This window comes from Rhinolophus hipposideros (assembly GCF_964194185.1).
Source record: "Rhinolophus hipposideros genome assembly, chromosome: 7".
Lineage (NCBI taxonomy): Eukaryota > Metazoa > Chordata > Mammalia > Chiroptera > Rhinolophidae > Rhinolophus > Rhinolophus hipposideros.
Window position 1 is genome coordinate 48,864,502 of NC_138053.1, and position 24,724 is coordinate 48,889,225.

The 24,724-nt window shown below is 35.5% G+C and overlaps 1 protein-coding gene and 1 pseudogene across 3 annotated transcripts in view; both read right to left on the reverse strand.

Moving 5' to 3' along the window:
* Window positions 1-24,724, reverse strand: part of FAM151B (family with sequence similarity 151 member B) — a 34,091-nt gene that overhangs the window by 5,799 nt on the left and 3,568 nt on the right. Inside the window, exons 2-6 of one of the 2 annotated variants that reach the window (XM_081052898.1) lie at window positions 22,669-22,794; window positions 16,146-16,311; window positions 8,438-8,655; window positions 6,249-6,384; window positions 144-193 (exon numbers count right to left, since the gene is read on the reverse strand). In XM_081052898.1, the coding sequence (XP_080909024.1) occupies window positions 172-193; window positions 6,249-6,384; window positions 8,438-8,655; window positions 16,146-16,311; window positions 22,669-22,794 (668 nt within the window). In that variant the 3' untranslated portion in view covers window positions 144-171. The remainder of the gene's footprint in view (window positions 1-143; window positions 194-6,248; window positions 6,385-8,437; window positions 8,656-16,145; window positions 16,312-22,668; window positions 22,795-24,724) is intronic. The other variant, XM_081052897.1, reaches the window with a different exon arrangement.
* Window positions 17,989-18,451, reverse strand: LOC308499448 (large ribosomal subunit protein uL23-like; annotated as a pseudogene). Its single transcript has one exon. The product of its transcript is annotated as a large ribosomal subunit protein uL23-like (transcript).

A 24,724-nucleotide genomic window follows, 5' to 3' on the forward strand; every position in this document is an offset into this window, starting at 1 on the left:
TTGCTAAATTTCTGTTGCTTATCTGAATCGCAGGACGGTTAAATGGCTTTAGAAACCCAGACTGGGTAGCACTGAAAAAGAACTGAGGAGATCGTACTGCTAATCAAAGAATCTGTTCGCTACACAAAAACTACAGCTCTAACCTGGGTTTCTTCAGTAGCTTCACCAGAGTCAAAAGCACAACTGGAAACGGCTGTGAAGAGACAAAAATTTCACTGACATTCCCAACATTCATATTTACTTATAAGTGGCTCCAATATCCCTTCTGGGGGGTTCTGTATGAGATATAAGAATGCCGAGAGATGCCACTACGAATGCCAAAAGGAATAAATTTAGATCCATTTTTGGAGTTAAAACACAATAAAAATATATGCAGATTTACTATGAATAGAAGAATATGCTCAGAATTTTAATGTTATTTAAATTGTATACTTTCATTTCTTCTAGTGACATTACTATTACATTACCCCTATTGCATTGGAGTCTAGGGAAATACAAAGCTATTAAGTAGTTTCATATTTATTTTCCTCATAAACTGTCAGACTCCAGGGGGAAATCTCCAAAGCATTTTTTCTACTGCTAATAAGAAATACTCTAACCAAGGTACATATTCGTGTTATGTTGACACATTTCTGTCCTAAGGATGGTGACACCATTCTAGAAATGTAACAGAGGGAAGTACTTTGGATTTTTTCCCACAGAAGTAGTATGTGACAAATGAAAAAGAATTTCGAAACTATACCTGAGAATACAGAAAAGAAAAAATGAGGATTACTTTAAAAACCTGTATTTTTTGCTAAAATGGCAAACTATATTTCAGCACTATGGTGACAAACCTTATAAAAAGACACAGATATGAATTTAGATTAAATGAAGAGTATTCCAGGGGCCGGCCCAGTGGCTCAGGCGGTTAGAGGTCCATGCTCCTAACTCCGAAGGCTGCCAGTTCGATTCCCACATGGGCCAGTGGGCTCTCAACCACAAGGTTGCGGGTTCAACTCGAGTCCTGCAAGGGATGGTGGGCTGTGCCCCCTTCAACTAGCAACGGCAACTGGACCTGGAGCTGAGCTGCGCCCTCCACAACTAAGACTGAAAGGACAACAACTGGAAGCTGAACGGCACCCTCTACAACTAAGATTGAAAGGACCACAACTTGACTTGGAAAAAAGGCCTGGAAGTACACACTGTTCCCCAATAAAGTCCTGTTCCCCTTCCCCAATAAAATCTTTTTTTTAAAAAAAATGAGAAAAGTTAGAGAATCAGAAAAAAAAAGAAGAGTATTCCAAGAGTTATTTTGTGTCTTTTAATCTTCCCTGTTGTATTTAACCTGACATAGGAAAAATAAAATTGCCTAAGGGTTTCTTAAACTGTATTCATTCAAATCAATTCTCAAGCTTTATTTTTAAAGCCCTTTTTATTGTCACATTATATAGAAAAAAATGCAAAAAACATAAATGTACATTTTTACTGATTATTATAAAATGAACTCCTGTGTAACCAAAACACCAGTCAAGGAGAAGACCATCAAAAGCACTCAAGAAGCACCAGATGTCAGGGCTCCATCACCACCCTGCCTCTCCCTGGCATCTTCACAGCCGTGACTGCTGGTAGTCATCTTGTTTCTACACTTGATCTTAGCCAAAAGGCCGATAAGCGATGCCATCTTGTTTCTTTTCTTTATTTACCACCTACATATCCATACCTAAACAATACAGTTTAATTTTTATCTGTTAATGAATTTTATATAGATGGAATTATATGGTATATAATATTATGCTTGGTCTTGCTTCCTTTGCTGAATATTGTTTGTGAAATTTATCCAACTTAAAATATGTAGCTACAGTTTATTCTTTTTTCTTCTTCTTTTCTTTGGAAAACAGTTTAGCATGATCTACTAAAGTTGAAACTATGAATACCCTATGACCTAGAAATTCCCTTCTGATATAACCTTTGTAAATGCAGGCACATGTAGACCATGATGTGTGTGTGTGTGTGTGTGTGTGTGTGTGTGTGTGTGTGTGTATGAATGTTCAAAGCAGCAATCTTTGTAATAGCCAAAATCATTAAACAATCTAAATGTCATTCAATAATCGAGAGAATAAATTGTGACAAATAATAGAATGGTAATTCTTTATAAATTATATATTAGAGCCCATTGAGTTACAAAAATCTTCCCCAAATCTGTGCCTAACCTGTTCATGTTACTGATTAAACATGACAACTAATGCAATGCATGTTCTTGGAGAGTTTCCTGGACCACAAAGAAGTGAAAAGCATTGTTGGAATGGTTGGTAAAATCTGAATGGAGTCTGTGGACTGCATGGTAGTGCTGTTTCAATGCTGATTTTTTGATTGGGAGGCTTCATAGTAGTAATACAGAAGCGTATCCTTGTCTGGGAGGTACCCACTGGAGTACTTAAGGATAATGAGGCATCATGCCAGAAAAAATATTAGAGAGAGAGAGAGAGAGAGAGAGAGAGAGAGAGAGAGAGAGAGAGAATGGATAAATGCAGGGAAATGTTAACAATTTAGGAATCTGAGTAAAGAAAATGTAGTAGTTTTTTGTAACTTTTCTATAGGTCTAAAACTATATTTTAAAAGGACAAATCACCTTTTAAAAAGTCAATAAAAATAAAACTTTTGCAAAGAAAGGATAAGACAAAGTTATTCAAGACAAACAAACAGAAAAAGACAATGTAAATTTGGTAAAAAAAAAAAAAAAATCATTAAATAAGTCCAAGAAGGAGATCTTTTAATAATAAAGGTAAAATTCCTCAAGAAGATAAAACAGATATGAATATGCACCAAATAATACATCATGAACATTTCATAAGCAAAAACTACAAAGGTAGAGGAGGAAACAGACAAAAACACTTTAATAGTTGGAGGCTTTAACTCTTTGTCCGTAAGAGCAAGTGGCCAAATATTAAAGATGCCATATATTTGCACACATACGAAATGGCACACATTGTTTGCAATATCAAAGATTAGAAACATCCTTTATGTCCATCAATAGGAGGCTGGTTAAATAAATTATAGTACACATATAAATATGATGCACCTAGAAGAGAAAAATGCAGAACCTTGGAAAGAAATTCAAGATGTATTGCTAAGTCAAAAAAAAAAAAAAAAAGCAAAGAACAGAAGAGAAGAAAGGTATGTAATATGCTATCTTTTGTTTTAAAAAGGAGGGGAAATTAAGAATCTGTGTTTGCATTCACTCTTATATGCATAAAGAAATGACTTAGTATGGTTGTATAAGAAACGAATAACTGTGGTTAGAGGTTGGACAGGACTGGGTGGGTGGGAGAGAGGCTTTCCACAGTGTAACTCTATTCTTTGGTTTTTGAGCCATGTAAATGTAGAATCAAGTTAAACATATTTTTAAAAGCAAACAAAAAAGCATAAAAGACATACATAACATAACCAATAATGTATGTTAATGTGCCACCGAAACCTAGTTTACTCCAATATCCATTCTCCTTTCTTTTTTACATAACAACCCCCTGAATTCTAACTAGGCAGAAGAATGTACAGAATAACAGCTACATTTCCCAGCTTCACCTGCAGCGAGGCATAGGCACAACACTAAGTCACAGCCAATGAGTCTGTGCATGTCTAAGCCGTGCCCTTGAAGGAGAGGGCCAGGTCCTGAGCTTCTCTTTTTCCCCTCCTTTTTACCAACTGAAACTCAGACACGCAGTAAGCAATCTGACCATACATAGATGAGGTCAATCTCCTAAGGAAAGTGGGGCACCGACATAAAAGACATTTATCCCACAAGGCCCGACACTGTGGGGTCATCAAATCAGCCCGGAACTACTTTATGTTTCTCCCAGTTATGTGAGAGGGAAATACTTATTTAATACTTATTGTTAATTTAGGTTTCTGTTTATAACAGCCAAATAGTATCCTCAAAAAAACACATTAACTTATACAAATACCCATATATTAAGCCATTAATTAAAACTTTAATAAAGTCTACAAAGTAGAAATAACATAGACATTATCTGATTACAATGCAGTAAGCCTAGAAAACTATTAACAAAGCCAAAATAAAAAAAGTAATTCTACCACGTAGATCCCTAAAAAAATTTCTCTTAAAACAACTTTTGAGACAAAGGAAAAAAGCCACAACTGGAGAATATTTAAAACTAACAGTAATGAAAATCTACACATAAGTACAATGAGATATAGCTAAAGCTGTGGTCAAAGAAAACAAGTATAGACTTAAACATTTATACTAATAAATATAAACATCATAAAAATAAAAATGAAAATAAGTATCTAACTCAAAAAATGAGAAAAAACTATATAAAGCAAAAATTTTAAAAGATAAAAGGCAGAAATTATTAAATCATAAACCAAAAAAATAAATAAATCCAAGATCTAGTTCTTTGAAAAAAGGAGAGCTGTCACTGTCTATTTTAATCAAGAAACAAGGGGAGGTAAGAGGGGGCAGCCGGATGGCTCAGTTGGTTGGAGCAAGAGCTCTGAACAAGGTTGCGGGTCAATTACCCCATGGGATGGTGGGCTGCGCCCCCTGTAGTTAAAGGTTGAAAATGGTGACTGGACTTGGAGCTGAGCCACGCCCTCCACAACTAGACTGAAGGACAACGACTTGGAGCTGATGGGCCCTGGAGAAATACACTGTGCCCCAATATTCTCCAATAAATATTTTTTAAAAAGAAACAAGGGGGGGGAGATTAAACAAAGAAATTAGGACATTATTTTAAAAACACAGAAGAAACTGAAAGAATAAGAAACTATTTTAAGTATCTGTGTATAAATAAACTTTAAAACTTGTATGAGATCAACAATTTTCTAGGAAAAGTCATAAAATTGGCTCCCAAAGAAACAGAAAATTGAAATAGACCATTTACCATATAAGAAACAGGAAAGGTTATATGAGTTAAGCTTTCCCCAAAGCATAAGATTAGAGGGCTTCATAGTTGAATTTACCAAAACTCAGGTATAGGCCATTTCAATATTATTTTTTAACATCTCAGAACACATAAAACAAAGGAAAGGTCTCTAGCTTTTTTTTTAATGAAATGTACATGACATTGATATCTAAAACTGAGAAAAAAAAAACCTACAGATTAAGTTTATTTTTGAAATGCAGAAATCCTAACTAAAATATGCAGCAGCATATTAAAAAGAATAATTCATGATCAAGTGGGGTTAATTCTGGAAATATGAGGATGGTTCGATATTACGAAATATTAACATATTTTATTAATAGATATATAGAGAAAAATATGGGTATTTTCATAAAAACTTAAAAAGTACTTCATAAAAGTTCAGTATCCACAGAAATATGGATATTTTTTAAACGTATGTGTCTGTTTCTCTTACTCGCTACAATATAGTGAATTATCAAACTGGGTCTTTCTCTGGATAATTTGTGAAAATTCTCTATTTGTTAGAATTCTTTACACCTGTCTGACATATGTGTTGAGGATAGTTTTATCAGAATCTTTCCATTTCTATAGATTCAAATGTATCAAATTATCCTTTCATAGTTTCTAAGTTTTATGCCTTACTAAGAAAGGTCTTCTCCATTCTGTACCTATATAAAAACTCATCTCGTTTTTTCTTTATGCATTTAATGTTTGATGTTCAAGTCTTTAATTCATCTGGAACGTATTTTGGAGGAAGGACTAAGGAAAGGTGCTAGCTTGGTTTTTTCTACATTGTTGGCCTGTTGTCCCAATACGAGTTATTGGACTTTTGCTCTAATGACTTAAAATGCCAGCTTTTTCCTATACTAAATTCCCATGAATAGATTTGGGTTTATTTCTGGACTTTCCCTGCTATCCTACTAACTACTCTATTAAAAAGGTAGTATCAAAACTGTGTTAATACTGTACCTCTGTACTTTATTTTAATATTTAATAGGTGGCCCAACTAATTTTTATTACATATTGAAATAAAATGTTTATACGGGAAAGACTTCTGAAATTATGATAGAATTCAGAGGAAAACAGTTTTATCCACTTACAACTTTTTGTGAATGTGGAACATAATGAAAACAGTGACAAACATTTACTGACCATCTACTATGTGCAAAAACTACTGAGGTAGTTAAGGTAAGGTTCCAGGAGCTCCATTCTAGTGTGCTTATAGAATCCGTATTCATTCTTTCTCCTACATCTTGATGTATTCAGTATTCATCCTCCTTCTGTCTCTGTCTCTCACACACTCACATGCACATGCACACACTATATTGTTAAATTTATACATACCTGTTTGAATTCCCTAATAGCCAAAGTAACTGAGAACAAGACTGCCTGACTAATGCTGCTCTGACAGGAAATGTCACAGGCTGATTTAGTTCACTACATATATATTCCATCTCTTTTACCATTGTCCAACTGTAACCTGAAATGAAAAGAAATAAAACTTAACTTTTCTAATTGGAATCCTAAAAGTCAATTAAATTAGAAACTAAATTACCCATGAATAGGTCAATTCATGGGTAATTTATAAAAATCTGCATTTGGATTTAGGGTGAATTAAAGTACTAAATGCAAGAAAATGTTTTGAGAGGAAAATGTAGGTAAAAAAATTAAATCTAAAATCAATTTACTAATCTCTCAAGTGAAAAAAACAGCAAATTTTGACCCTATATTTACTTTAAAGAGTCTAAGGCTCTTTGGTACATCTGCAGCGTTAACATTCTCTATCAACTTAGATTTCGCATTTGTGGTAATTTCCAAGAGAAAGATGGCTGCTAGGTGTTTACTAGCTGTTTATGTAATAATTAACTTCAATTTGGGAGGGATGAGTTCAAATTTCTTATACATTTTACCTAAAATAGAAATAATGATAAAATTGACTTTCATATATGTGTTTTAAATCATTTTAAGACATTGTGGAAAACACACCTGCATGTTTATAAACAACTTCAGAAAACGTATTTTTTTAAATAACACTAAACTCTATCAAAAGCAGGTTGTAAAAAGGATTGGTCAGTAAAGGTGCATTTTACAGAAATATGTTAGTTTAGCAGCCAAATTTCTCATGAAAGAAGGGAAATGTCTGCTTTCCTTTAAAATCTGGAAAATTCTATCTTTGTAATTAGAAAAAGGGACTGCTATCAGAAGCTATACTTACATTACTATAAACTTATAAACCCTTTTCTAAAATCCGTGGCATAGAAGTAAGGGAAGATAACGCGCATGTTGGCCATGACAAGAGGCCAGTGGGGGAAAGGCAGCCTGGAAACACTCAACACCGTGACTCAGATGTGGTTTCATTTGGGTCAAGCCTGGGGATAAAGTCAGGGTGAAACTGTGACTGAAAGGATTTTAGAATCAGTCAGGAAGCTACTAAATTGTTTCTGGTTTACCTTCTTTAAATTATATGCTATATTCTTTAATAAAACTAATAAAAATTAAAATGATAAGAAAATTAAAATAGAATTAAGTCAAAGCATATTATTTTTTCTCTCAATCATATCAATTGTTGATCCAGGGGGTTATAACTTAAACGTCACTACTCACTAGATAGCAGTTATTCTAATCTCACATTAGACTTAAAAGCTTTACATCTAAAAATGATAATAGCAAATTACATTTAGATGTAACAGCAAATTACTACTAAAAGCAATACTAGCGAGTAACACAATGAAGGCCCTGACACAGGATGAAGACTGACATCTCCATACCTTCTTAGTTCATTAGTTTTATCACAAGAACAGGTGTCCCAAGAGCATCTGATTGCTTACTGGCTATTTACCTGGAAATCACTATCTAGGGATGTATGAAGAAATAGAAAGATGAATCTAATAGTGTAATAAGTTTCGGCCAGGAAAAAGCAACTGAATATCAGTCTGTCTGTAGGAATACACTAAGGAAAGAAGGATCCAGCATGGAGGAGCATCTCAGGGTCACCCACTCCCCTGTCCAGCCAAAGAGAGCACCAGGGCACCCAGGTTCCAGCAGCTAACGTTTGGAGCCCCTTCCATCGTCTAGGGAGCACAACTTGTGCTTTTCAGCCACACTCCCCTACTTCTGGCCTCACATCACATGAAAAGCTTTTATTACTACTTCTTTATCTTTCATCTGACATAGAGGATTTGCTCCAAGGTAAAAAGAAAAAAAAAAAAGGCTACAGAATGTTTTACAAATTCAAAGAGTCCAATATAGGATTTGTTTAAACCATGTAAAGAGGCAGTGTTCATTATTCTAGACCTGCAAATAAATATTTCCTATGGAAGCTTGGTGACTGAACATCACCAATGAATGTAGTGTGCATCTGAAATCACAAAAAGAAGAGTCACACACATATCTTCAGGGCCAGGCCTTTCTCTCCATCAGGCTCTTAGTTTTTGTGGAATGTGTTTTTTGTTTTATATTCAAGGTATTTACTTTTATATTTGGAGTATATTTAATTTGAATAAGAAGAAATGCATTTTTTAAATGATTATTACCTTCATTGACTTTCTCAGGATGCCATCCTGTTGTCCAACCAAGGGAAAATGTCACATCTGGAAAGAAAGATGTCACAGTGTCTACAAAAGGTTTTGCATCCACTACTCTGCTATTTCCATTTGGACCAGGAAGAATGTCAGCATTAATCCACACAGGACGCTTCAGATGCCTCTTCACATTTTCCAAGAGCAGCATGGATGGTGCGACAGCTGCCAGACTAAAAACAGTTTGTTGTCAAATTAAAGGACAAAGAAGTTCTTTTAGACTTTTAATGTTCTCAAATTAATAATAAAAGTATAATACAATAATGCCTGAATGAAATAAAACCAAAGCTCCCATTGCACCAGAGGGGAAAGTTAACATATACCATCTCTCAATATGATACTTTGTACTTCTTATTCATGAAGATATCTTAAAGGTTCTATAAACATATGAACAATGTCACTTGTGGACAGACAGAGGTTTCAAAATTCTGTATTAGGATCACTCAGCATAAAAACAATTTAAGAAAAGACACAAATATTCACTCATCAGAGAATATACAAGTATAAATAAGATTTAAAAATGAGATACTTATAACCTGCAAATTCACATTTTTTAAAATAACCAAAGTATACTCAGGCGCCATGTCTATAATACTCATGACATTGGAGAAAACAAAGAGCCTCTTTTCCTTCGTGTATTCTTGTCTGAGTCTGGATGCATAAACTCATTTCTAAAAATGATTGCAAAGTGTAAAATTATAACATTTCCTTAAAGCTTTTATAAACTTCATTTTCCCCCTTTATTATAAATTCCTCTTCTGGAAACTAGAGACAACTACATTTTAGTTCCTTTTAAATAAAAAAGCAGCTTCACTTCTTTTTACTTTCCAACATCTAACTGACACCTACAGATTATGAAACAATAAGGTTTTAATCACCCCACATAACTTTTACTTTTAAAACCTGTATTCTCAAACTTTACTGGAAAACCACGCTACTGAATAATTCTGAACCTTTAAGGCCTACGCACATTTTAAGAATATTAGCTTTTAGTGAATATTGCGATGGAGGCTAAGAATCTGGGAGACAGATGTTGGAGATTAAAACACTCAGCATCTGCTTCTCACACTTTCACGTTTCTTCCTAAGGGACTGGAATCCTGCGTATACTTCGACCGCTGTTCACTCCTTTTGGGCCCTCTACTTTCAGAAGAGACACTCATCATTTCTTGGGTTATGTTTATTAGTGAGCAAGGATACTGCGATTAAAACAAGAGGAACCCAGCCTCTAGACTTTCACTTCTGCTCCCGTATCAGAAGCTTCTTTTTTCTCTCTTCTGACCCTAAAATGGAGGTCCTAGATTTTAGTGCATTAATAAAGTCTAATGTTGGACCTTGCGGACTCTGATGGAGATGCTGTCATTTCTCCGTCTCACATGCTTTCTGCGTTGAAGGGTATCAATACCATGTTAAAACCACAATTCTGTGACTCCAAAGTTTGCATGTCTGCAAGTCCCAGAGCAGCAGCCCTGGGGAGTTCTGTTCCTCATGTATGAAGAAGGGGAAAACCCCGAAACTAATCCATGCATGTCTGTCGCTGACCTCTCTTTTTCCAAAAAAGACTGATTTATTAAGAAATCTGGTGTCTGTAGAGGATGGGCTAAACACTAATTTCCAGTTTACATTCCATAGGGAACATTTTAGGCTTTCTCAATTTACTAAGCTGACATAGTGCTATTTAACATTTTTTCTCCATCTCATAATATCTAGTCTCAAACAGATTTTCTCCCCAAACTTGAAATTCCACCATTATGTAAGTGTCTACTATATGCAAAGCACTGTACAGTTAAACATAAGAAGCTATGCCACATAACACAATGAAGCAAGAATTTAATACACATTTCACATGTATTTTAATTGTCACTAACATAGACTTTAGACTACTAATACAAAAAGTAATGATACTTTCCCTTAATAGAAACTTAAATAAGAAAAACAAAATCTATATTAAGAAGAGCATAAAACCTTTCTAAGGAAAATAAAAGTTTTGTTGTTGTTGTAGTTCTTATTTTTCTAGAAATTGACAAAATAATTCTAAAAGAATGTGGAAGAAAAGCCACAACATGTTTGAAAACATAAAAAAGGACTGAGGACAAACTTTGCCAAACAGCAAAATATAAAATATACCACAAGGAATAACACACTATGTTACTGGCCTAGAAAACTCAATACTATAAATATTGCAAAATGATACACCCCTACCTATTAATCCATAAATTCCATGTATTTCTTTTTTTATTAAATTTATTGGGGTAACATTGGTTACTAAAATTATATAGGTTTCAAGTGTATATTTCTATAATATATCACCATACATTTGATCCCCTTTTCTCCTCTTCTACTGCTCCCCCCCACTGCTTACCCTCTGGCAATCACTAAACTGTTGTCTGTGTCTATGAGTTTTTGTTTCTTTATTTGTCTTGTTCCTCTGTTGTTTTCAGTTTTATATCCCACATGAGTGAAGTCATATGGTTCTTGACTTTTTCCGCCTGACTTATTTCAATTAGCATAATAATCTCAAGATCCATCCATGTGGCTGCAAATGGCAGTATTTCATCTTTTCTTATGGCCAAGTAGTATTCCATTGCGTATATGTACCACATCTTTATCCAATCATCTGTCAAAGGACACTGTGGTTGTTTCCATGTCTTGGCCACTGTGAATAATGTCACAATAAACATCAGGGCACATATATCTTTACAGATAAATGTTTTCAAATTATTTGGGGTAGATACCCAGAAGAGGGATTGCTGAATCATATGTTAATTCTATTTTTAATTTTTTGAGGAACCTCCATATTGTTTTCCATAGTGGCTGTACCAACTTACATTGCCACCAACCGTGTATAAAGGTTCCTTTTTCTCCACAGCCTCTCCAACACTTGTTATTACTTATCTGAATGATAGTCATTCTAACAGGTGTGAGGTGATCATCTCATTGTGGTTTTGATTTGCATTTCCCTAAGAGCTAGTGAAGTTGAACATTTTTTTCATATATCTGTTGGCCATTTGTATGTCTTCTTGGGAGAAGTATCTCTTCAGGTCCTCTGCCCATTTTTTTTTTTATTTTAAGATTTTTATTGGGGAAGGGGAACAGGACTTTATTGGGGAACAGTGTGTACTTCCAGGCCTTTTTTCCAAGTCAAGTTGTTGTCCTTTCAATCTTAGTTGTGGAGGGTGCAGCTCAGCTCCAGGTCCAGTTGCCGTTGCTAGTTGCAGGGGCGCTGCCCACCATCCCTTGCGGGACTCGAGGAATTGAACTGGCAACCTTGTGGTTGAGAACCCACGCTCCAACCAACTGAGCCATCCGCGAGGCAGCTCAGCTCAAGGTGCCGTGTTCAATCTTAGTTGCAGGGGGCGGAGCCCACCATCCCTTGCCGGACTTGAGGAGTTGAACTGGTAACTTTGTGGTTGAGAGCCCACTGGCCCATGTGGGAATTGAACTGGCAGCCTTCGGAGTTAGGAGCATGGAGCTCTAACCGCGCCGGCCCCTCTGCCCATTTTTTAAATTGGATTGTGTGGTTTTTTGTTGTTGAGTTGTATGAGTTCTTTATATATTTTGCATATTAGCCCCTTATCAAAGATGTTGTTTGCAAATATCTTCTCCCATTTGGTTGGCTGCCTCTTTGTTTTGTTGATGGTTTCTTTTGCTGTGCAGAAGCCGTTTAGTTTGATATACGAGGTAAGACAATTAAGTTCGCAAACTCATCCTAGAAAAAGTGCTACATACCTCATTGCTGAATATCACTACGGTTACCTTCGAAGTATTCCCCTTGGGAAGCTATGCACCCACACCAGAGTCTAGTCCACCCTTCAAAGCAATTTTGGAACTCTTTTTCTGGAATGGCCATCAGAGCTGGCGCCGTATTACCCTTGATGACCTGAATGTCATCAAAATGTCTTCCTTTCAATATTTCCTTTATCTTTGGGTAAAGAAAGAAGTCACTGGGGGCCAGATTAGGAGAGTAGGGATGGTGTTCCAATAATTTTTTTACTGGCTAAAAACTCCCTCACAGACAGTGGTATGTGAGCTGATGCATTGTCGTGATGCAAGAGCCATGAATGGTTGGCACAAAGTTCAGGTCATCTAACTTTTTCACGCAGCCTTTTCAGCACTTCCAAATAACAAATTTGATTAACTGTCCAGATAGTACAAATTTATAATGAATAATCCCTCTGATGTCAAAAAAAGGTTAACAACATTGTTGAAAAAAGTTCGCAAACTTAATTGTCAGATCTAGTAGTCACAGTCATTTACTTTTGCTTTTATGTCGCTTGCCTTTGAGGTCAAATTCATAAAATCCTCTTTGAATCCAAGGTCCATAAGTTCAGTACCAATGCTTTCTGCTATGCAACTTCTTGTTTCAGGTCTTTGTTTAGGTATTTTTTTAAAATCTATTTTGAGTTAATTTTGGTAGATGATGACAGCAGTGTAGTTTCATTCTTTTGCACATCGCTTTTCAATTTTCCCAGCACCATTTACTTAAGAGGTTTCTTTTCTCCATTGTATTTTTTTGGCTCCTTTGTCAAAAATTATCTACCCATATATATATGGGTTTATTTCTGTGTTTTCAATTATTCCATGGGTCTGTGTATTAATCTGTTTTTCTACCAATACCATGCTGTTTTGATTATTGTCACTTTGTAGTACAAATTAAACATGGAGTGTGATACCTCCAGCTTGTTCTTTTTTTCTTAGCATTGCTTTGGCTATTCAGGGTCTTTTGTGATTTCATACAAACCTGATGATTTTTTGTCCTACTGCTTGAAAAAAATGCCATTGGGATTTTGATGGGGATTGATTTATATCTGTATATTGTTTTGGTAATGTGGCCATTTTAACTATATTGATTCTTCCATCTATGAACACGGAATATCTTTCCACTTTGTGGCTTCGTCAATTTCTTTTAAAAATGTGTTACAGCTTATTTCTAGGTATTTTATTCTTTTTGTTGCAATTGCAAAAGGAATTGTTTTTTTCATTTCTTTGTCTGAAATTTCATTGTTAGTACATAGGAATCAATGGATTTTTGACTTGTACATTGATTTTGTAGCCAGCAACTTTACTGCATTCATTTACTGTTTCTAACATTGTTTTGGTAGAATCTTTAGGGTTTTCTGTGTAAAGAATCATGTCATCTGTAAAAAGTGACAATTTAAATTCTTCATGCCTAATTTGCATTCCTTTTATTTCTTTTTCTTGCCTGACTACTTCGGTTAGGACTTCCAATACTATGTTGAGTAACAGTGGTGACAGGGAGCAACCTTGTCTTATTCCTGATTTTAGAGGAAAAGCTTTCAGTTTTTCACTATTAAGTATATTAGCTGAGCGTTTGTCATATATGGCCTTTATTAGGTTGAAGTGCTTTCCTTTTATACCCATTTTATTAAGTGTTTTAATCATAAGTGGATGTTGCATCTTGTCAAATGCTTTTTTTGTATCTGTTGATATCATCATGTGGTTTTTATCTTTTATTTTGTTTATGTTGTGTATCACACTGATCTATTTGCATATGTTGAGCCATCCTTGTGCTCCTGGAGTGAACTTGGTCACAACATATAATTTTTTTAATGTACTGTTGTATTCAATTTGCTAGTATTTTGTTTAAAATTTTTGTCATCTGTATTCATCAGAGATACTGGTCTGTAGTTTTCTTTTTTTTGTATTATCCTTACCAGGTTTTGGTATCAGGGTAATGTTGGCCTCATAAAATTAGTTAGGAAGTATTGCCTCTACTTCAGTTTTTCGGAAAAGTTTGAGGAGAACAGGTATTAAATCATCTTTGAATGTTTGGTAGAATTCACAAGTGAAACCATCTGGTCCAGGACTTTTGCTTTTGGCAAGGTTTTGGACGATTGTTTCAATTTCCTTATTGTTGATAGGTCTATTTAGATTTTCCAAATTCCATGTATTTTTAATTAAAAATACCAGTGACTAACATTCTCAATTCTTATACATATTTGTATTAAGTTTCCCATAAAGAACTGCTAAAAGGTTTGCCAATTTGATCATTTGAAGAGAGAAGACCTGATCAGAATATTATCTAAAATTTCTCTTTGCTTAGTACTTTTTTAAATCCCTAGGAAAAAATATAAACTTAATTTTTATAAAGTAGGCTTTTTTCCCCCTCAAGACTTACTTATAAGTCAAAATTCTGAGTTTCACATCCTATTTTCCTATTAAATCTCATTTAGAAATTGGGGATGACAAAATAATCATACTTAAAATTGCAATAAACTATTTAAAATTACATTCTAAGAGAAAATAATTTTTTGCTAAAACACGGGAGTTTGCTAAAACTCCACATAAAATTTAAAAATCATATATGACTTAGTTATTATTTGTTTACTAAACAAAATATCTTAGAGGTATAATACAAGAACGAGTAAAACCTGACTAACAGATTATTCAGCTCTTCTTACACAGGTAGGTGCAGAGTTCTGGTTCAATTGATGAACTCTCTAGTCAGACTGGCAGCTCTGTTCAAATATGTTATGACCAAAGCCTGCAAATCTTTTTCTCGTGGCTCAGCCCTTTTAGGTAGCTGTCAGTGTTTAGGAATGAACGAGCTGATTTGACTGGTGAGGAGCCAAAGAATGTATCACAGGGAAAGATGCAAATTACAACAGTAAACATACAAAAAGCTAAGCACATGAAAAGACAAGGAGATCTAAAACTCTGAGTCAAGCAGTAAAGATCCAATGCTTTGTTTCATGGTACAGAGAACTGGTTCCAGGAAACCTGGGATCTAGTCCTAGCTCAGACGTCAGGTTTAGCTGCTGTCCTTGGGTGAATCACTTAATCTCTCTGGGACTAAATTTCTTTGTCAATAAAATGGAATTGGACCGTTCACCACTCTAAAAGCTTTTCCATTTTAAGTAGCTCTTTCATTCCCCAACAATATAATGAAGTTTAGCGGTATATTTAGCCCCACAACAAATGATTAGAAACATTTTAATAACCCTAAGAGAAAGGTTTCCAAATCTTTATTAATTCTTGAGATAATTCCATTTAAAAATATTGTTCAGAGATGGGGTAGGTTTACCATAAATCCTAGATGTTCATAGAAGTTGCCTTCAGGGGCTTATGGTTAAGGTTTTGTGGTGTCACAACATATTCCTAGGTTTACCTATAATTTTTATACTGCCAAAATACCGCAAAAGTAAAATCCCCTATGATAATCACTAGGAGGGAAATGATACTTAAACTTGCTCTTCATCAGCAATGCCTCCCAAATACTATTTTTAGGTAACATTTCAGGTATTGAAGAATTCTAAATGATTCCATGTGCACAAATATAACAACATAAATCAAGTAGGATATGTATTAACCACCCCAACAAAATGTTCTCAATTCTTCCTCTCCTGAACTACTTTTAATGAAAGTAGCACTTTAAATTTACTCTTCTGTTATCACAATAATCACATGTAATAAATTATTTTATAAAACTTAATTTAATTTTAGCCTCCGATGATCCCCAAGAAATAATTCAAGCAAACAACTCACTGGTTCTTAGGTCCATTCCTGAAACATCTTAGTGCACAATTCCATTTTCAATTCAGATAAAAGTACAAAGTTAGTTAAGCACAGATATATGAGGCTATTAATTTCTTTCCCCAAAGTTATTCTGTAACAACCAAAGATTGAACATATTTGACCAATACCTCTTGAAATCCAGCTTGATGCCTTTATTGCTTTTCATGACTTCAGTCAGCCATTCCTGTAGAGTATTATCACTGTGTGTTTCAGGAGGATGGGCCATGATTGGTTGGCTATGTTCTGATCCATCACTTGGAAGAAGGACATCAGCCTCTATCATGTGAGCAGTACCTGTCCAAATAAAAGAAGTTAATGCTAACAAAACAGGGACTGCAGGAAATGCCATGCCAGTATCCTTGTGATAAAGATGAAAGGAAGGACAGAAAACAGTGAGTAAGTACTAAGTGCCAGGTACTGTGCTAGGTCTTTACATGCTGTCATTTTTTATAGATGAGCAGACAGATGATGAGGAGTTAAATATCTTTCCCTAGATCACACAGTTCTTGAGCTATTGTCATATTGTTTACTTTTTTCCCAGTACATAGTAAAGTGAGTAAACAAAGGGAGGCTTAATAACTACTTGTTTAAGTTTCTGAGAATAAAAATAGTCCTTTTTTCCTTCTCACTCCTCAAATTAAAAAGTACAGCTATTTATTGCTTAAGTTTGAAATCCTATGTTACAGGTTCCATTCTGTGACTTAAAACTTAACTACTATTTAAAAATACATATCCCTGGACAAGCTAATAAGCCTCACCAGTCACTTAAGTGTGAATGTGTTTAGGAGGCCATGGTAGGCCGACTCCAAAGATGATTGGCAACAAGTCCTCCCATACAGACATATTTTTCTTCTCATGACTTTCTTCTCCCCTTGAGTCTGGACCCAAAAAAGGTAACGGAAACAAAACTGTCAGTAATAGTTCTAGCCCTTAAAAGGCCTAGCAGCTTCTGCTTTCATCTTCTGGTAAGCCAGCCACTATGCAAAGAAGTTCAGGCAAGATTACTGAGAACAGTAACATGAGTGTCCCCAGCCTATACCACACAGAACAGAAAAGAACGACCGATCAGCTAAACTCCCAAATCATGAGAAATAATACATTACTGTTATTTTAAGCCACAAAGTTTGGGGGTAGTTTATCACATATCAATAGAGTACAAACAGAAATAGTTATCTAGAAGTAGAGCACTGCCATAAAAACCTGGAACATGTGACACTGGCTTTAGGATCTGGCGGATTCTAGAAAGGCAGGGGGTGTACTGTTAAGGAAGTTGTAAGAGCAATGAGGAAATTCTCATTGGAAGCTTGAGAACAGACCACCTGTTTTATATAGTGGTGAAACTTTTGGCAACATTCGCCACTTGTAGCAACTGGTGAAAGAGAGGATACCTAATGAATTTGTGGATTTGGCTAAGGTGGTTTCCCTGCAGAATGCTGCGAGTGCCAACTGGCTTCTTTTAGCTGCCTATGATAAAGAATGGGAAGAGAGAGCTGAGTTAAATAATTAACTAGTTAGATTTAAGCAGGATATAGAATATTTCTAATTTAGGACTTGCACTGAGTTAGAAAATAAAACCTATTCCTCTCCAGCTGGTAAAAGAATCTCAAAGTAAGAGACAGCTTCACTCCAAAAGTTAAATCCAGGATGCTGCCAGTAAACTGTGGCCTCAGGGTCAAGATCAAATCAAGGGTGCAACTACAAGACCATTTGTTAAGACCTCAGAAAGATGGTGCCTCATGTACCCATACATCTACACAAAAAAACTTCTAGAATCTGAAGAGTGCTATGCCACAACACCCTAACTAGCAGACCAAAGCAGAGAAACGCTTACCTCCAAGAGTTTTGGGGGTGAGGTTTTTGATTAAAGGAACAGTTTATAATTAGACATACAGAAATCCTAATACTTTTTTTTTTTTTTTTTTTTTTAACAGTGAAAACGTTTGTATTTAGAATTAGCCAGCTGGACTCAGTTTAGATGATCCCAATTTTGTTGGCAACATCCAAAGCATTGTAGTCAGGAGCCAGTCGAACATATGCCTTCTTCTCTCCATCAGGCCTGATCAGGGTGTTGACCTTGGCCACATCAATGTCATAGAGCTTCTTCACAGCCTGTTTGATCTGGTGCTTGTTGGCCTTGACGTCCACAATGAACACAAGTGTATTGTTGTCTTCTATCTTCTTCATGGCCGACTCGGTAGTTAGGGGGAATTTGATGACAGCATAGTGGTCAAGCTTGTTTCTCCTGGGAGAGCTCTTCCGAGGATATTTAGGCTGCCTTCGTGTCTTGGGCCTTCGGAAGGTGGGTGACGTCCAGATCTTTTTTTTTTTTGTGGCTGTGGATGCCTTTTAGAACTGCTTTCTTTGCCTTCAAAGCCTTCGCTTTGACTTGGGCTTTGGAAGGGGCAGGGGCTTCCTTCTTCGTCTTCAGCGCCATCTTCGTGAAAAGCCCTAATACACTTTTAATGGAGCTGTATCCATATAAACCCAAAGAGACAGAGGTAGTTCAAAATGAAAAGAGGTCTGTGGGCTTTTAAATTTCTACAGGCGGGAAACAAGCTGAAAAAGGCCACTCAGCTGCAAATATGGGCCATTATCCAATAAGCAAATGGAACATTTTCCAAAAAAATGAAGAGATGATCAGTATCATTAGGCTTTAGGGAAATGGAAATCCAAACAATGAAATACTAATTCACACACGTTAGAATGGCTATACTGAAAAGACAGACAGTAAGTGTTAACAAGGAAGTGGAGAATTCCAAACCCTCATTCATCCTGCTAGCAGGAATGTAGAAAGATACAGTTGCTTTAGAAAAGTCTGGCAGTTCCTCAAAAAATTAAACATAAGAGTTACCATGTGACCTTGCAATTCCACTCCTAGACACATAACACAAGGGAAGTGAAAGCATGTGTACTCACAAAATCTGTATACAATTGTTTATAGCAGCATTATTTATAGTAAACAAAAAATGGAAACAAACCAAAATGGGTAATAAAAACATAGTGTAACCATACAATCAATATTATTCAGCCTCCAAAATGAATGAAGTACTGATATACAGAGGGTGCCAAAAAATATATATACAGTTTAAGAAAGGAAAACTGTATTAAAATTGTAGTACTCAATATATACCGATAACAAAAGATGAATGCAAGTCACATTTGACTTCTGCACTTACAAGAGGTGCTCAGAGTGGTTACCATCAGCGTCCAGGCACTTCTGATTACGGCGAACTACTGCTTGAGCAACACTGACCAAAGTGTCCACTTGTATACATTTTTTTGGCACTCCCATTACGTTATAACATAGATGGATCTTGAAAACATGCTAAGTGAAAGACGACAGTCACACAAGGCCACATATGAAGGAAAAGTACAAGGAATACCCTTGAGTTTTGATTCTGGGGTCAGGAAGTCTTTGGGGAAGTGGCAATTCAGCTGATACCCAAGGACGCGTAAGAGATTAGCCAGGCAAAGTGTGGGGAGAGAACATTCCAGGAAAGTATATTTATGATGGCCCAAGGAAGAAAAGAACTTAGCCATATGAGAAACTGTAAGGACAGAATAACTGGAATGTAAGAACCCTGTGACAGGTGAAGTTGGAGAAATAAGCCAGTCTATGCAGGGCTTTACAGGTTATTGAGGTGGTTTGAAGACTCCAATAAATATCGTGTTTCCCCGAAAATAAGACCTAACCAGAAAATAAGCCCTAGCATGATTTTTCAGGATGACATCCCCTGAACATAAGCACTAATGCATCTTTTGGAACAAAAATTAATATAAGACCCGGTCTTATTTTCGGGGAAACATGGTAACACCCATTCTGCACATGGGTTCTGAGAAATAAAACAGCCACGCTGGCAGATGGGGCTCACAGTATTAACCTAATCACCTACAAAGCTAGGTCAGAGGATGCAGCTTGGTCGAGAGCTAAATGAGCATGCCAAATCCAAGTGAAGCAAAGTTCCAGCTTATACAAATACCCACTGTCCAGGTGGAAGAAGAGAGAGGAGCGTACTCCTTTGCCCAGTACCTTTCATACATCAGCTCCACCCAGGCAAAAGCACAAACCTAAACACTCTCTTTACCTCTGTGAGAAGAAAATAATCAGTGAGGCAAGAGGCCAAAGCATTTAGGGAAAAATCTTTCCTGGAAGCCAGAGTGGTGGAACTAAATGAGTTCCCATCTATAGTTATATTAAGGATTTTAAAAGGAGTAACATTAAAGGGTTTTGAGCAAAAAAAGGCCTGATGTATGTTTAACACCACTTTGGAGGCTGGGTGGAAAATGAACTGGACGGGAGCAAAAGCAGAAGCAGGGAAAATAATCTGCCAAATTAGGGTTGAGTCATGTATCTACTAGATGCTTCTGGACACAAGCTAACAAAAATTCAGATTCAAGCTAATAAAGGAACTTATCATCTTATATAACTGGAGTCCAGAGGTACGGTGGGCTCCAGGCGTGGTAAAATCAGCCGCTCAGTGATATTATCAAGGTCTTTATGTCTCTATTTTTCACTGCCCTTATTTTGTGTTCATCTTATGGCTGATCATTCTATTATGATTGTAAGATGGCTACCGATGTCATGGGGGACACATCCTTTCGTATTGACATATTTAGTTTAAAATAGACATCTTTTTCAGTAATTATAGGTTTCAGTATTATACTTTCCTTGGGTCTGACTGAGTCAGGTTAGATCACCTGCCTAACATGGAAACATGAATCATCAAGGGAATTCTAAGTACTGATTAACTAATTCTAACCCATCCTTAGAATAGAAAAGAGGTCAGCTTCCACGCGGTTGTATGGGGCAGAGATGGATACCTTAATAAAACTGAGTCCTCTCCAGAAGAACGGGGATGGGGTAAGCAGCCAGTGGTGTCTTGTGATATCTCCCTTCCCTAGGCTAGATCATATTTAGGTTCTTTTGGTTATAATGAGATAAAGTACAGAATGAGATCTGAAAGCCAACCACACAATTTTATATTTCCTTTGCCCTGTACAAATGAAATTCTAAGCAATATCCAGGTGTTGTCCAAACAGCTTCTAGCCCTCTGCCAAAGATGAATTGTTCACATAGTTGAAGAAGCTTGCGTGGCTTCCTTTTTTCCATTTTTTAAATTGATATATAATCTATATACTATAAAATTCACCCTTGTAAAGTTTACCATTTAATGGTCTTTAGAATATTCGGAAGGTTGTGCAACAATTATCACTATCTAATTCCAGAAAAGTTTCTTTATGCCCAAAAGAAAAACCCTGTACTCATCAGTATTCATTCCTTATTCCCTACTCCCACCAGCTCCTGGAAAGTATGGATCAACTTTTTCCTGAAGCATTGCTTTTGCTAAAATTCATTTATTAAATAATCACTGTGCAGTGATTATGTGCCAGGTACTGTTTTAGGTATCAGGGATTCGATATTGAACTAGACAAAGTTCCTCCCTTTGAGGAAGAAATAAAAGCAATTGAAAACAGTATATTTACAATAAAAGAAATGGGAAGGTGAGGGGATTAGAAAGCACAGTCGGTAACCACAAGATTGCCACGGAGAAATGAAAGTCAATTTGGGGAATGTAATCAATAATGTTGTAAAGATTTTGTATGATATCCGATGGACACTTGTCTCACTAGGGAGTCCGCCTCAGGGATGATGTAGATGCCTGATCACTGCACTGTACACCTGAAGCTGAAGCTGAACAATAATGAATGTCAACTACAAGTTTATATATGTATACACTTACAAGAAGCGGAGTACAGCATTAGGAATAGAGACAGTGGAAATGTAATGGCTGTGTGCGATGTCAGAGGGGTAGTGGGTGAGGGGAGGGAGGTTGTCACTGTGTGAGGGATATAAATGATAAATGTCTAACTATTACATTGTTTTGTGCACCTGAAACTAATAAAAAAAAGAAATGCATATTCAGATACATTATCCAGATATATAATTGAGTAGGATGCAAAAGAAAAAAACATACATTTTAAAATAAAACATAGGCCTTCAAGGAATTTTCCTTGTTGGACCAGATCACTTCAAGCTATGACCCAGCCCTCTCGTGATAGGTTTTCCTTCTCCTCTGCTAACACAGTCAACAGGCGTACTTCCCAGGAAAAGGCTGAGAAAATGCTATAATGTTCATCTGTTATATAATGAGGGGAGATAAAAATATATTATAGAGTGAGTTAATAAACCAAAAGGCTTAGTTTCCCGCCTAGGCCTAAATTCGGCCCACGACAATTAATTATAAATTAATACACAATGGCTTCATCCAGCCACTCAACAAATATGTATTGAGCCTCTCCTTAGTACACTGTGAAAGACAGAAAAATATGTAAGACACACAACCCTGATCTTAAAATTTTTGCTCAAAGCACTACAATATGTAAGCAAGTGTAATAATATATGAGAGTTTCAAATAAGACATAGAAAAGGCAAATCACTTCTGGAAAACAAGAAAATTCTTCCATTATGCAAATTTGTTCATTTAGCAAACAAAATGAGATCCTTTATAAAAATGTTTATGTCAGCCTGAATTTACATTTAGATCATCTAAGTCTCTGGTACCTGGCAAACATGTCCAGATAGAAAAAAAAAAAAAAAAAGTTGAATTTATCAAGTATCCCGTGTAAACACAAGTAACTGTACTGACTTACTTTTCAGTGCCTCCTCCACTTGTGCCTTGTGGTTGGCGGCGTGATACCAGGTGATCTGGGCACCATCTTCTGTTGTGATCTGGTTATTTCTCAGAAAATATTCCAGTATATTTTCACTCCAAGATCCTAAAATAACAGCATTTATATTAAAAAGAACAGATTGTTCTTTATGGGGTAAATTTTTATTTTTTATAAAAAAGGGCACAGCATATATTGAGATAAAATAATAAAGTAATTAAACTGGAAAAAACACAAGCTCTTAAAAACTGAGAACAAGTATTATGATGTGGCAGGCATTTAATATATACATGTATGTACATATATAAACACACATATATACACATGTATATACATGTAAGATGTAATTAATAATTAGTAAACATATAGGATAGTATGAACCTCAGAAGCATGAAAAACTATGCCGGAAGAAACAGACTGGTAAGAAGCAGGAATTTCACATCCTCTCCAAGTCCCATAAATAAGTAAAATATATGTAAAGCTAAAGCTATATTAAAAACTTTAAATTGTGTACAATGTAATCGTTTTCTCCACCTGAAGTCCCATTCTATATTTATATTCACAATTTAGAATCTTAAATTACACATTTAAGCATATTTACTTATATTACACATTTAATTTAATTTAGAATCTTAAATTACACATTTAAGCATATTTACTTTCAGATTATGAGTCTCAGCAACATTTATATGAGTGACTAGGTAAACTCCTGAGTTAATATTAACAGATTTATCTAGCATGTACTAATATACATAATTCTCTATCTCTATGATATCTATCAACTGCTTTTTGGCAGACCAGATTTTCTCTTAATTAAGCATTAAAATATGTGAGTTAACTGAGACTAAAACACTTGAATCTAGGTCTACTCAAAATTATGCCATGCCCCAGTATAACAATGAGAAAAAGCTGAAAAACAGTGAAAACAGTTAACCATAATCTTACCTCCCTAACTCTTGTTCATTTATTTAAACATATATAAGTGCCTACCCAGTGGCTGCAAATTGCCTATGCATGAGATTGTATTTTGTGTTAATCATTTGCTTACTAACTCTACCTTACAACAGTTAAAAAACTAAAAATGGCCATCATTAACTGGTGATAAGATATTGAGAAAAAGTAAAATTTAGTTAGAGAATGGAGGGGCATTAAAGATAACTTCTAACTAACGTGCATGGAACTTAGCAACCACTCTCCATGTTGGGCTACAAAATTAAGAAAGGAGAGAATCAGCTGTAGCACCCACAATCCCCCAAGTAGTCTCCCACCCAAAACACATCGCCCTATTTAGCACATGCGATACAGTCAGACTCTTAAATGAAAATATGTGGCCATTATTTTTTTCAGTATTTAAGTTAAGCATTTTTAGAAGGCACATTAATTACTGGCTACAACAGAAATGTCCAACAATGAGAAAATAATTAAATCATAGTATATCGTCAAGATAAAATATATAACTGATCTGGCTGTTAAGAATGAAGTTTTTGAGATATACCAAAAGACTCACAAAAATGGTAATCATGCATGTTACCAGAAAAAAAACTAAATGTTAGCTAATGGTGCATTATGGATGTGTCCACAGCTCCTTATGGACACATCAAAATTTTTATAAGAGCATCTTACACATTAATAATAAAATACCATACCATGACTCCAGAAATTTAAAATTTTTAAGTAAAAAGTTCTCCTTGACCTGTTAATGAGTGAAACTGCTACCTTATACTTAGCCACAACTATATATATATATGTATATATGTATATACATGTATATACATATATACATATATATATATATATATACACACACACACAGAATTTAAGACTCCAATTATCTAGGATTTAGTATATTATTATTATTTTAAGTAGGCTGCAACTCTAAAAATAGGGCTAATAGAAAGGCAAAATTATTTGCAATTACTTAAAGTAAGACTTTTGGGGGAGCAGTTTTAGGTTTACAGAAAAAACAATCAGCTAAAAGTAGAATTCACATATTTCCCCTCCCATATTTTTTGCATCTTTTTGTGGTGATGAAAATGTT